We start from the raw sequence: 15,442 nt of genomic DNA, 5'->3' as shown, positions 1-15,442 counted from the left end.
TAAATATATGTTTAAGCCTTATATGTTCATTTCTATTGGGCAGCCAAAACAAACAGCAAATGCGTCCTGCAAGTTTGTAGAGTCACAAGCTTGATGTAATCATTGCGTGCTAGGTATATGGGACCAAATACTAAACTTGTGACTACTTTAATACACATATACAGTATATGTTCATATATTTAATATATGGTGTGGAAATACAGTAAAATATATTACAAAATATATTTAATAAATATATATTGCCGTGTATTTTAATGAATGAAAAATTTAGCTTTTTACTTAACATACTGTAGCTAGGCTACATTAAAATAAATGCATTAAACTACAAAGTTCAGCACTAAATCACAATAGCATGCTGTGGTATACTTTGAAAAGTTTGAATGAATGACTCATGACTGACAACTAAAAGAGTGCTTTCAATAATCTGAATTTTTCGCTCAAACAACTTGGTCCATTGTTGAATTGTGGCATGGGAGTCACTGGAAGGTCGCATCTGAAACATAAAATCTAATCTACAAATTCAGAGATTTTTGCATGTAAATCCTGTTGGAGCAGACTCAACAACATAAAATTAGGATGCATGCCAGCAAAGCCACCACACAACACAACAGTAAACAATACATTAATTGCACTATAACGGTGACAAATGGTGCCCACAAACTGTTAGGGCCTTCATGAATCTGTCCCAACAGCAGAGCTTTCTTTTCAGCACCATGGAGTGAATCCTTACCACCGCTACACCTGGCTATCAGCTGAGCCTTGTCTGGCAGCAAAACAATTAATTCAGCCTCATTTACTGCCTTTAAAAAAACATAGCTGATATGGCTGACTTGCTTAAACAAATGTGGTTTCTACTGACAATTGAGATGTACAAACTATGGCATAAGGGAACAGCGAGCGGATAAGAGGCGATCCGTAATTTCGAATAAGACAGTAATGAGTGAGCTAGGACGGGTGTAGTCAATACAACTATTTGTTTAGCACTTTTGAAATGTACAGCAAAAGAATTTAGAAAATGGGCCGTTCTTACAGTGTTCTCCCTGTACACAAAGTCAAAACCATAGGATAAATAAAGGGGGCATATAAGCAGACAATGAAAGCTCTTACAATATTCGATGATTACATTTCTCTAAAACAGGCTATAGGCTAACATGTGCACCACCAAGTCAGAACGGTAGGCTAAGTTATGAGGGGGAAAGGGACCAAATTATTAGGGTGAGGCACGAGCTACTAACAGCTTACTACACAACATACACTTAGTAGTACTTAATATACATTTTTGGACTCACCTTGTTGTGCTGTGCTCACTTGAACAGGAAGGTGTCGCGGCGGTCCTTCTTGTGGGCAAATTTTGTCATCAAACTTTGTCATCAAAGTCTGGCATTCTCTGGATTTATGGGACTTTCAAGACAACTGGGAACTCTAAAAAAACAAGGTTGAATCATGACGTTAATGATCTTCAGGTCGGAGCTCTAGAAAGAGGCCAGAGTTTCCGACTTGGAATTCCGAGTTGGATGACCATTCAAAACGTATTTTCCCAGTTGTCTTGAACTCACTGAAGTCTGATTTTCCCAGTTCCGAGTTTCCAGTTGTTTTGAACACGGCAGAAGTCATGCTGGATTGATAGCATGGCCAATGTATTAAAACTTTTCTGGCCCATGGTGTGTTGCGAGTGAATGTTTATCCTTTTATGCTTGGAAAAGAGACCCTTAAACCCAGACTTGGACCACACACCCTCTCTACTGCTTTACAACGCTTGCAGTTAGCCACTGATTCCTTCCAAACCACTCATTGTTGAATTTGCGATTTCCAACTTGTTATATAATGTTTATGATGAGCAGCGATATGTTTTATCTATAATTTCTCTTCATATGACAAGGATTGAAACAGATTTGCAAGTAGATTGTCAACTTGATTCATGATGGCTGCTTGTCTAGCTTGCTAGATAAGATTTTGAAAGTATGATGTTGACATGATCAGTCCAATCAAAGCTACGGTAGATATAACGTGATTTTACATCATTTTATATGTGGCCAATTACCTTGAGCCTTCTTGGATGGGCACTTTTAATGTAACTCTATGACAGCACCCAAGGGGCTTGAATTGTCGAGCTCTCCCCGTAGACGTAGTGTACCCATGAGTGACAGAACCCTGAACCAATCATGGCACAACTAGAGAACATTACCAACCCCTACGCTCGGTATTTTCCTCTGGCTGCCCCACCACCACAGAAAGCACTGAGCTAGGCAGAAACACCTGCATTTTGGAGCTGCCTTACTCAAGAAAGTAAAAAAGAGACCATGTTTGTATGCAGCTTTATTACCTCAATGCATTTTTTTTTTTACATTGTTTGCAAACTGATATGTGACACGTATTAATGCAAAAATAACATGCAAACCAGGCAATAAAAATAACGGAATGCACTGTCAACTGTGGGACCTTACCACAGGTGGACTCCAATCAAGTTGTAGAAACATCTCAAGGATGATAAATGTAAACAGGATGCACCTGAGCTCAAGTTCGAGTTTCATAGAAAAGGGTCTGAATACTTATGTAAATGTCATATTTCCGTTTTTAGTTTTTAATACATTTGCAAAAAAATCAAAAAACCTGTTTTTGCTTTGTCATTATGGGGTATTGGGTGTAGATTGATGAGGGGAAAAAAACAATTTAATCAATTTTAGAATAAGACTGTAACGTAACAAAATGTGGAAAAAGACAAGGGGTCTGAATACTTTCCAAATGCCCTGTATAATGTAGATTCCTTCACTTCCAGTGTCCATTGCAGACCGACAAGTTGACAGTTACCCAGTGGATAATGCAGAGACTGAGTCAGTGAAACAATTCCACACAAGATGAAAAATAAATAAGGGGTTAATGTTCGTGAACACATTTTAATTTAGCTAGCTAAATTATACAAAATACTTACATTGGCTGGGGTCTGTCCATAGCCAGCTGAGGCTCCATTCCAGAAGAATCGATTGCAGGAGGGCCAAATATGATAATTTATTTGCTATAAATAACCTACCTAGCTAGCCAGTTCTATCAGAGACACCCAACCCTCACTAAACCTAGCTAAGTTAGCAAGCTAGCAAGCAACACATTGCTTGGCTAGCCAATAACATTTAACAATAGATTTGGTAATTAAATTATATCTAACACATTACATTAACTCTACTGAACTCTACTCAATTTTAATTTTCAAAACAATTCTTACCTTGGTCAGTCAAACTGCACGTCCGTGGCAAGCTAAAGAAGGAGCTAGCTAGGTAGCTAGCTGTGTTAGCAAGCTCGATGAAAACTCTTGCTTGCAGTTGAATAAATGTCCTTCTTCCTTTGTCACCCACCAGGTTAAAAACATATTTGAATTAAATGTTATGAATGTATAATCAAATAAAATGCCAAAAAGCTTTTTGGCGGTGACAGCTGCTCTTCTCCTTCTTCTGAAGAAAATTCTAAATTGTAACATCTGCTCTGTCAGTTGGATGTGGGGCTGTGGGCGGGTATTGGGAATATTTCAAATTGTGATTGACAGCTCGGGAAACATATATTTTAATGTATTTTTAAAAAGTATTTTACAGATATGTTCTACGTTCAAGTGTCTTTTAAGTTTAAAAAATAACACCTCATTTATTTTTACTATGCAAATAAGTGGCAGGTCGGCTATACCTCAATTGCTGCAAAATTTATTTTAAACTACAACTCAAGGATCCAACTTTTGAATGCAAAACACCACTTTGGGAACCTAATTTTAAGGATAGAGAAGGTTGTGAGGTGAGTGTGTATTTTACACCTATATTTTTCAAATATACAGTACCAGTCAAAAGTTTGGACACCTACTCATTCAAGGGTTTTTCTTAATTTTTACTATTTTCTATATTGTAGAATAATAGTGAAGACAACAAAACTATGAAATAACACATATGGAATCATGGAGTAACCAAAAAAGTGTTAAACAAATCAAAATATATTTTATATTTATATGAGATTCTTCAAAGTAGCCACCCTTTGCCTTGATGATAGCTTTGTAGACTCTTGGCATTCTCTCAACCAGCTTCACCTGGAATTCTTTTCCAACAGTCTTGAAGGAGATCCCACATATGCTGAGCACTTGATGGCTGCTTTTCCTTCACTCGGCCGTCCGACTCATCCCAAACCATCTCAATTTGGTTGAGGTCAGGGGATTGTGAAGGCCAGGTCATCTGATGCAGCACTCCATCACTCTCCTTCTTGGTAAAATAGCCCTTACACAGCCTGGAGGTGTGTTGGGTCACTGTCCTGTTGAAAAACAAATGATAGTCCCACTAAGCCCAAACCAGATGGGATGGCGTATCGCTGCAGAATGCTGTTGTAGCCATGCTGGTTAAGTGTGCCTTGAATTCTAAATAAATCACTGACAGTGTCACCAGCAAAGCACGCCCACACCATAACACCTCCTCCTCCATGCTTTACGGTGGGAACTACACATGCGGAGATCATCCGTTCACCCACACCACGTCTCACAAAAACACGACGGTTGGAACCAAAAATCTCACATTTGGACACCAGACCAAAGGACACATTTCCACTGGTCTAATGTCCATTGCTCGTGTTTCTTGGCCCAAGCAGGTCTCTTCTTATTGGTGTCCTTTAGTAGTGGTTTCTTTGCAGCAATTTGACCATGAAGGCCTGATTCACACAGTCCTCTCTGAACAGTCGATGTTGAGATGTGTCTGTGACTTGAACTCTGTGAAGCATTTATTTGGGCTGCAATTTCTGAGGCTGGTAAATCTACTGAACTTATCCTCTGCAGCAGAAGTAACTCTGGGTCTTCCATTCCTGTGGCGGCCCTCATGAGAGCCAGTTTCATCATAGAGCTTGATGGTGTTTGCAACTGCACTTGAAGAAACTTTAAAAGTTCTTGACATTTTCTGGATTAACTGACCTTCATGTCTTAAAGTAATGATGGACTGTCGTTTCACTTTGCTTATTTGAGCTGTTCTTGCCATAATATGGACTTGGTCTTTTACCAAATAGGGCTATCTTCTGTATACCACCCCTACCTTGTCACAACACAACTGATTGGCTCAAACGCATTAAGAAGGAAATAAATTCCACAAATTAACTTTTAACAAGGCACACCTGTTAATTGAAATGCATTCCAGGTGACTACCTCATGAACCTGGTTGAGAGAATGCCAAGAGTGTGCAAAGCTGTCATCAAGACAAAGGGTGGCTATTTGAAGAATCTCAAATATAAAATATATTTTGATTTGTTTAACACTTTTTTGGTTACTCCATGATTCCATTTGTGTTATTTCATTGTTTTGATGTCTTCACTATTATTCTACAATGTAAAAAAAAGTACAAATAAAGAAAATCCCTTGAATGAGTAGGTGTGTCCAAACCTTTGACTGGTAGTGTATATGTACATATATTTTATTTATTTATATATTTGATAAATACATGTCCCCCATATATGTAAATATATGTATATTTTATTGAAATATATTCCAATATATTATTTTTCTGTATGTGTGATTTACTCCTGGCTATAGACAAACATACTTGGAAGAATGCGTGGGTGGGTGAAGAGTGTGTGTGTGTGTGTATGCATGTGGCATAAACCTCCTTAAATGTGAAACACTGCATAAAATGATACTATGTAAAAAATATGGTAAGAAAACATGGTGTATGAAAAACTGGACTTCTTCCTTTAATTCCGTCAGTTGTCTTTATAATGATCAGACACACACACACACACACACACACACACACACACACACACACACACACACATAGATAAAGGCACAGGCTTTGTAGCTGTAATTTCATGCATCCAGAAAATAAATATTTCATAACAGAGGCCTGATATGAACAATTTCTGTTTCATCAGCTGGTGAAATACACTGCTTGGTTATTTTCTTTGCAGACTACATAATATTTAAAATGTTGAGATAAATAGAGAGTGAATAGCACTTGCTTGCAATTGGCACCAGGTGTGGCAACAAGTAGGACTTGGTCCCGTGTAGCTCAGTTGGTAGAGCATGGCACTTGCAACGCCAGGGTTGTGGGTTTGATTCCCACGGGTGGCCAGTATGAAAATGTATGCACTCACTGGATAAGAGCGTCTGCTAAATGACTAAAATGTAAATGTGGCCTCAGGGATGTAATTGTTTTGTGGGAGGGAGCACTCAGGTGTGTGTGTGTGCGCGGTGGAGCAGAGCTCAGGTGATGACGGTGGGGCTGCGGCGTCCTGTCTTCTCGTGGATGTCAGAGATCTTCAGGGCAATAGCAATGAGGGGACCCAGCACCGCCTGGTACACAGAACACATACACACTTCACACATTACAAACAATGCACTAATACTGACAATAAGAGGACCAAGCACCACCTGGGATACAGACAACACACACTGCTTCATACACACTTCATGCAATACACACATCACTGCCACTACTTCAGGCTTTCTTTTCTAATGGAGGATTGCCGTAGAGACCTTGAAAGGATGCACTACCACTGCACATGTTCCAATAAGTGTACAATGTGCGTGTGGTATTGGTATACTAGCAACATAGTAACATCACACTCAAAACGCAGGACGGCCAAGGGACTGTAACTGAGAATATGTTAATCCCTTAAGCCCCTGTGTAAAAGGCGTTGAAGGTAGTCAGTGGTAGTGGTAGCTTATAAACCTTATTGCATTGGCATTCTCCTTAACTAAACACCCCTAACCCCAGAGCCTTCTACACTACCCACAGTGGTTCCTACTAAGAATCCAGTGTTGGGGAGTAGTGAACTACATGTAGTTGTACTATACAAACTTGATCAAGCATCTAAAACCACCTTCAGAAATCAGGTGTATACTGTAAGCCACCAAAACAAATGACAACAACAGCCTGAACATAAAACCAAAAGCCATTCAGTCTTCCATATAACTGTCCAACCAAACACCATAAACACCAACTCTATACACACTGAAGATACAGTATGCCAATTCTTTATAGGTTAAGTATTTAACAGCTGTTATCATTTGATTGGGTTTGTTTAGTAAGGGAGGACTCACCTACAGTCGTTAGTGAAAGTCTACAGACCCCTTGCACAGTCTTCACATTTTGCCTCCTTAAAATTATATCTAAAAATGGAATACATTGGATTTTTTTTCCTACCAATCCACACAACCTACTCCACATTTTCAAAGTGAAATTAAATTATAGAACATTTTCCAAATTAATACAAAATAAAGAAACTAAGATGTCTTGATTGTGTTGTCGTTTTATTTATAGTTCCACACTATGAGGTTGGAATAATACTGTGAAATTGTAAAAATTATGATAATGCCTTTTTAGAGTAAGAGCTGCTTGAAAAGACCACCTGAAATTTCAGCCTGTTTTGGTGGGACGGAATGCATTGGACCTTTTAATACTTAGTGGAAGCACCTTTGGCAGCAATTACAGCTGTGAATCATTCTGAACATGATTCTACCAACTTTGCACAACTCTTAGGGCAACATTTATCCATTGTTTTTGTCAAAATTGCTCAAGCTCAGTAATTTGATTGGGAATCATTGATGGACAGCAATATCCAAATCTTGTCTCTGATTTTCAAGCAATTTTAAGTCAGGACTGAAACTGGACCCCTCTGGAACACTCAACACCTTTTGGAGAGCCTTTCTGGTTCAATTTTCTGTAACTTCCTTTTTTGGCATTAGAATTTGTGGATTGTCCTCCTTTCGTATTTATTTTGATCCTGACAAACTCCCCAGTTCCTGCCGGTGAAAAGCATACCAATAACATGATGCTGCCACCACAATATTTGAAAATACAGAGGATTTCACTCTGTGTTGTATTGGATTTGACCCAAGCCTGTAGTTTTTAATTTAGGCAAAAAAAAGTTAATTTCGTTCAAGTGAAACATCCCAGTCGGAGCTAGGAACTTCCGATAACTTCGATTGTACGTGAACGCAGCATCATTCAAAATTATTCACTGCCAAAGGTGCTTCCACCAAGTATTATTAACTCAGGGGTATGAAGACATACACAATCAAGACATCTTCATGTGACCATTGTGAACCATGCCCTTATTATTGACAATGCCATTGTCCTTGTGGTTAAAGAATAAAGTAAATAGATAAAAAGAAAATTACAATGTTCCATACACTCTTCCAAAAGGGTTCTTTGCGGACAGTTAGGTTTCTACCAAGAACCGTTTTCATCCTAATAACCATTTTTTTAAGTGTTCTTTGATGATTGTTTGGAAGGCAAGAAGGATTATTTGGAAGACAAGGAGACAAGAAGGAGTATTGGTGTCTCTGAGGGGTCTTTGGCCTGGTTTGCTAACTACCTCTCAAAGAGTGCAATGTGTAAAGTCAGAACATCTGCTGTCTCAGCCACTGCCTGTCACCAAGGGATTACCACAAGGCTTGATCCTAGGCCCCATGCTCTTCTCAATTTACATCAACAACATAGCTCAGGCAGTAGGAAGCTCTCTCAACCATTTATATGCAGATGATACAGTCTTATACTCAGCTGGCCCCTCCCCGGATTTTGTGTTAAACAACAAAGCTTTCTCAGTGTCCAACAAGCTTTCTCTGCCACTGGTTGATGCTTATTTATAAAACCCTCTTGGGCCTCACTCCCCCCTATCTGAGATACCTACTGCAACCCTCATTCTCCACATACAACACCCGTTCTGCCAGTTACATTCTGTTAAAGGTCCCCAAAGCACACACATCCCTGGGTCGCTCCTCTTTTCAGTTCGCTGCAGCTAGCGACTGTAACGAGCTGCAAAAAACACTCAAACTGGACAGTTTTATCCCCATCTCTACATTCAAAGACTCAATCATGGACACTTGTGGCAAATTGGCCAGTTTTACCTAGTGTTGATTGTTTTTGTGTAACATTTCTAGTGTTGATAAAGGAGTTAAAAAGAACCCCATTGTTGGTGTTAACAACAAGAGTTGAGTGTGATTGTGTCATTTTTACTCTGTGTAGAGTAAAACACTAAAAACCAAGCCCATCATTTTCATATTTCCCAGCATGCTCTATTGCAGGTTAGATTTTCATAATTGTTTATTTTAATATCTGTGTTTTTGCATGTATGTTGATTAATCCTATTCTACACAAAGATAAATAACATAAATGTTTCTAAACTAATCCAATCTGTTAGTAGTTGGACTTATTGCACCCATTACTGAAATGGTTGTTCCAGTTCCATCCAGTTTAGATGATTTAGGTAGTCCCATTAATCAATCTTCCCTATCCTAGTAGTCATTCTGAATGTAGATTGTGGGTGATTAAAAGTTCAAATTGTTGGATATCATCGCTCTGGCTGGATTCCAATGGGAATTACACATAATTTTGCTAGCCATCATAATGTGGCTTGCAGGCCTGATGTGGCCTGTAAACCAGGAGTTTCCTAACAACACTGTGTTAGGGTAGGAGTTCCCAAACCTTTTCACTCAGGCCCCACTTCCAGCATTGGGGAACATCCCACACCCTAGTGCGGACATTTCTGACAATATATAAATAGCTCTCTAAGGTATGCAATGACTGACATGACAAGAGGAAAACCAATGATCCACTACCCAATTTCAAAATTGCACCTTGTGCATTCTACTATTACAACTTTCAAGAGTAAAGTTGAAAGCCCCCCTGCCAAACCACTGTGTTATGGGATAACTAGGCCCTCAAAGAAAGGCCTTATGATATACAGTATGTAATTTATTGTCATAAAGAGTTTAATTTTAAAGACTAATAAGCCTGGTGGAACTGTTCATAAAGGGTTCTAGGAACAACCCTTCAAAGATAAAAGGGTTATTGGTAGAACCCTTTATAGAGGGTTCTAGGTAGAACCATTTACAGGGTGATGTATGAACAACCCTACATAGAAGGTTCTAGGTAAAACCCTCTGCAAAGGGTTCCCTATTGGGACAAACCAAAGAAACCCTATATGGTTCTACTTAACACCTTTTTTTCGAAGAATGTAGATCCTCTCCTTAGTTCATGGGTCTGTAAGCTCGTAACTACAGAAATAAACATTTATGAGAAAGACCCTCTTATTGCCATTGCTGAGTTGTCTGAAAAAAACACACAAACACTAACACATACATGTGCACACACACACACACACACACACATTGTAATGTTATAGTACCTATCATAATGGATTCCAGTGTAAACTCCCTACCTGAGTTTCTCTGTTTTGCCTCTCGGGGTCTCTCTCTAAGCTCTCTGCATAGATCCGGACCGTGGCCCCAGCCCCTCCCCCACTCCCACTCAGACGGAAGACCAGACGAGATGCATCAGTGAAGACGATCCGCAGACCCTGTAGACAGACAGACCAGCGGCAGTGAGACAGGTAGACAGACAGACCAGAGGCAGTGAGACAGGTAGACAGACAGACCAGAGGCAGTGAGACAGGTAGACAGACAGTCCAGAGGCAGTGAGACAGTCAGTTGTTTAATGCAGTATCAACTGACATCCACTAGATGCCGCTGTAGTCATATGCATAAGGTAAGAATTGACCCTGCTGTGTGTGTGTATGTTTAGCTACAGTGCAACCCTATCTGTGTTTGTGTATATGTAGTTGTTCGTTTGTGTCAGGAGAGAGGGGGTCAATGTACCATAGTATGTGTGTAATCTGTCTATGTGGTAAGAATTCAGTAGCAGGCTACAGAGGCAACCCAGGCATAGCTCTGTAAAGCCTCTCTTCCCTCAACATGTCATCACAGCCAGTCTGTGTGTGTGTGTGTGCGTATGTGTGTTTGTTTGTGTGTGTACAGTATGTGTACAGTACCTCTGTATGTGTGAACATTTGTGAGCTTGTGTCTCTGTTTAAGAATATATGTATACTCCAGTGTGTGTGTGTACATATGCTTGTGAGTGTGTGTGTGTGTGTGTGTGTGTGTGTGTGTGTGTGTGTGTGTATGTGTGTGTACACATACATGTGTATGTGCTGGACAGCTGACACCACCCTTCCTCTCACAGACAGACAGGCAGAGGGGAGAGACAACAGCTGACACCACCCTCCCTCTCACAGACAGACAGGCAGAGGGGAGAGACAACAGCTGACACCACCCTTCCTCTCACAGACAGACAGGCAGAGGGGAGAGACAACAGCTGACACCACCCTTCCTCTCACAGACAGACAGGCAGAGGGGAGAGACAACAGCTGACACCACCCTTCCTCTCACAGACAGACAGGCAGAGGGGAGAGACAACAGCTGACACCACCCTTCCTCTCACAGACAGACAGGCAGAGGGGGAGAGACAACAGCTGACACCACCCTCCCTCTCACAGACAGACAGGCAGAGGGGAGAGACAACAGCTGACACCACCCTCCCTCTCACAGACAGACAGGCAGAGGGGAGAGACAACAGCTGACACCACCCTCCCTCTCACAGACAGACAGGCAGAGGGGAGAGACAACAGCTGACACCACCCTCCCTCTCACAGACAGACAGGCAGAGGGGAGAGACAACAGCTGACACCACCCTCCCTCTCACAGACAGACAGGCAGAGGGGAGAGACAACAGCTGACACCACCCTCCCTCTCACAGACAGACAGGCAGAGGGGAGAGACAACAGCTGACACCACCCTCCCTCTCACAGACAGACATGCAGAGGGGAGAGACAACAGCTGACACCACCCTTCCTCTCACAGACAGACAGGCAGAGGGGAGAGACAACAGCTGACACCACCCTTCCTCTCACAGACAGACAGGCAGAGGGGAGAGACAACAGCTGACACCACCCTCCCTCTCACAGACAGACATGCAGAGGGGAGAGACAACAGCTGACACAACCCTGTGTCTATGTGGAATGTATCCTGTAATAATATGGACAAGGGGGAGAAGGGTTTACTGGGGGGAGGGAGGAGGGGGGGAATGTCACACTTTTGATTGAGTGACTTACTAGCTGTAATTGCTGTGCCTCTGTGGAGCACTGTGAGCTCACTGTGACAGTGAAGGATGGCCCAGGTCTGATCCTGCTACTGTCACATTCCCGATTGGGACTGTGACTGACTGAAAACACACACACATACACACCCGTACAGATAAACACACACACACGCGCTTCCATCTCTTATGCCATCATACATCCCAGACCAAGATCCCTGACACCAATGGGTGGCCATCAGGATTTACAAGTCATTATTTTGTCTGTGTTTGTCTGTGTGTGCGTAGTATGAGCTGTCGATGCCAGGCTAGTTTCCACACATTCCAGGACAGAACAGAGGGAGTCAGCTGGGTAAACTTCACAGAAAAGGATATGATGGAGGTGTGTGTCTGTGTTTACATTCCCCAACAGTAGACTGTGTATAACACTCATCATCTTTACTGGGATGTGTGTGGATGGCTGACACAGACTCAGATTCATCAGTCTTTCCACCAATCACAATAAAGGCCCAGCTGAGACATATCTGCCTCCACCAATGACATTAAAGGCCCCAGACTAAACCAAGTCTACCAATCAGAATAAAGGCCAAGCCAAAACATCATACATTAGCCACTGTGACATCACTGCTGTATACACATCACTTGTTCCCAAACCGTTTAGCCCTGTGACCCACCTAAAGCTTCGGGAGTCTTCTCATGACTCAACATGTCACCAGAACCAATGCCATAGACATATGGTCTAATGTGCTGAATAGCTTTGCTTCTGAAAAACAGGCAGGACTCGACTGTGACCAGCGGGGCCCTCCCACCATTTGGGAACCAGTGAAGTAAGAACTGGAGAGTGTTTACCACTCAAAAGTATGTTCAACATCAACAGTAGGCTGACTGTTCCTGACCAGAGGTTGTATATCACACCACTATTACACTACTGTATCTTTGTCTGTCTGTCCTGTTTCTGTCTCTCAGTACTGGTGCATAGCAGTGCTCTACTGTATGTGTGTGTTTACTGACTGAGGAGGAAGGTTAGAGACAGCCATGCCCAAACATGGAACCCCACTCTGGGCACATGCACTCTGGGTGGTCTGGAGCAGAGAGGAGTAGGAGGATAGAAAGAGAGAAGGATAGAGGGAAGAGGAATATGTGCTGACCTTTTGACTAATAAAGTGAACAATTATATAGACCTCATAGACAACCAAACCTCCTTTCCTTCTCCCCTCCCCTCCTCCCCTCCTCTTCTCTCCCCTCTTCTCCTCCTCTCCTTCTCTCCACTCAGAGCCATGGGGCAGGTAGACTGACCTGGTTGCGGACCACGGTTCCATCCACAGGGTCGATGTACTGAAAGTTATCAGCCCGCTCCACGCTGTAGACGGTACTCCCCACAGCAAACTTCTGGCTTGGGAAGGTCTTGTCTGTGATCACCCCCTCCAAGTCCCTCATCAGATAGAAGGCTGCTCTGGGGTCCACACCCTCATAGTCAAACCTGTGAACACACACACATACACAGGTGTGAACACAGGTGCGCGCGCACAGATTACATAACAATGTTAGTTATTTAACAGACGCTCTTATCCAGAGCGACTTCCAGGCGAAATTAGGGTTAAGTGACTTGCTCAAGGACACATCGACAGATTTTTCACATAGTCGGCTCGGGGATTCGAACCACACACACATGCACATACACATACACAAATGCAGCATAAAGACACACAAACACTCCTTGAAACCACCAGCATAGAGACAAACACACTTTAAGACACTTTTTAAAAAATGACTGAAATTCATTTTAGAGCTTCTTTAAACAAAGTTAGAGCCTTGACATTTACAGCCACTGAACAATTCCTTATATAAAACTCCATTCATGTTCTAAGTCTTCACAGTAAAGCCCAAACAAAGTGCAAACACTTTGGTCTGTGTTGAGACTGAGGTGGTTATTTCCCCTCCATCTTCCTCTGCATGCTGTGGGAAGTCTGGGTCGGGGGGGGGGGGACACACACTTGCTATTAGAAAAGAAGATAAGGACATGACATCCTCAATGTGTCATTCTGTGTTCACTGTACATTTCTTTCTATCCATTGATTTATGTATTTATTGCATAGCAGAGTATCAACTGTAGTGACCTGCAGAAGTAGTTGCGTCCGAGCTTGGCCCAGTGGTCCTTGACGATCTCATCCACACCCTGTTTCCTGGCAGCCATAATGGACAGCCACACCAGCACCGACCACAGACCGTCCTTCTCACGGATGTGGTCTGAACCTGGACATGAGTGGACAAAAGTTAGCCCAGGAGACCATGAACCTTCATAACCTTTTTATAACCTTGTTTTAAACCTTCATAACCATGTTATTACCTGTTATAAACATATGGGGCAGAGTGGGATGTTAGTCTAACATGGGATATTTTGAAAGGGATGTTACCCTGGAGGATTCCTTGGCTAAAACGAATTAAAACAAGGTTTATTTCATAGGCATTTTAATAGACATTCTAGCAGGCATTCTGACAAGAACCCTTTCTTCAGTTCAACTCTGGGCCATAGACTTTAACAGCCACTAGTTTGTTTATCTGGCTCTCACACTGGATGGATGCCTCTCCTGAGTCTCTCTGGGTGGCTGATGGCTTTCTACAGAACAGACAGCCAGCTCTCTCTCAACACATTCTGTTGGTAGTACTATTCAGTGTTGTAAAGTACTTAAGTAAAATACTTTAAAGTACTACTTAAGTACTTTAATAAATAACAACTTGAAAATGTGTCCTTCTGCTTTGCCTAATATAAGGAATTTGAAATGATTTATACTTGTACTTTTACTTTTGATACTTAAGTACATTTTTGCAATTACATTTACATTGATCCTTAAGTATATTTAAAACCAAATACTTTTAGACTTTTACTCAAGTCGTTTTTTACTGGGTGACTTTCACTTTTACTTGAGTCATTTTCTATTAAGGTATCTTTACTTTTACTCAAGTATGAAAATTGGGTACTTTTTCCACCACTGGTACTATTCATATTGCTGATATTGATGTGGCTCAGTTGGGTTGGAACATGGTGCTTGTAGAACCAGGGTTGTGGGTTTGATTTCCGCATGGCCACTTATGCTGAATGTATGACAAAAAAAATGGTTATTTAGAAGACACTCTTATCTTGAGCGACTTACAGTCAGTGTTAACTGTAAAGTATTAAGATAAAGGGTTGACTATATGATATCATCAATCTACACACAATATGCCATAATGACAAAGCAAAACCAGGTTTTTAGATTTTTTTGCAAATGTATAAAAAATGACAAACGGAAATATCACATTTAGATAAGTATTCAGACCCTTTACTCAGTACTTTGTTGAAGCACCTTTGGCAACGATTACAGCCTCAAGTCTTCTTGGGTATGACACTACAAGCTTTGCACACCTGTATTTGGGGAGTTTCTCCCATTCTTCTCTGCAGATCCTCTCAAACTCTGTTAGGTTGGATGGGGAGCGTCGCTGCACAGCTATTTTCAGGTCTTTCCAGAGATGTTCGATCGGGTTCAAGTCCGGGCTCTGGCTGGGCCACTCAAGGACATTCAGAG

The 15,442-nt window shown here is 41.6% G+C and overlaps 1 protein-coding gene across 1 annotated transcript in view; it reads right to left on the bottom strand.

The window, feature by feature from the left end:
* Positions 1-5,671: 5,671 nt before the first annotated feature.
* The window catches only part of pgm5 (phosphoglucomutase 5), a 46,112-nt gene continuing 36,341 nt past the window's right edge, over positions 5,672-15,442 (bottom strand). Inside the window, exons 8-11 of the mRNA XM_041901430.2 lie at positions 13,997-14,132; positions 13,176-13,359; positions 10,168-10,305; positions 5,672-6,295 (exon numbers count right to left, since the gene is read on the bottom strand). Coding sequence (XP_041757364.1) covers positions 6,206-6,295; positions 10,168-10,305; positions 13,176-13,359; positions 13,997-14,132 — 548 coding nt within the window. The 3' untranslated portion in view covers positions 5,672-6,205. The remainder of the gene's footprint in view (positions 6,296-10,167; positions 10,306-13,175; positions 13,360-13,996; positions 14,133-15,442) is intronic.

The sequence above is a fragment of the Coregonus clupeaformis genome, chromosome 16 (assembly GCF_020615455.1).
Source record: "Coregonus clupeaformis isolate EN_2021a chromosome 16, ASM2061545v1, whole genome shotgun sequence".
NCBI lineage: Eukaryota > Metazoa > Chordata > Actinopteri > Salmoniformes > Salmonidae > Coregonus > Coregonus clupeaformis.
Note: the sequence above shows the minus strand (reverse complement) of the source record. Positions and strands in the feature narration are given on the sequence as shown.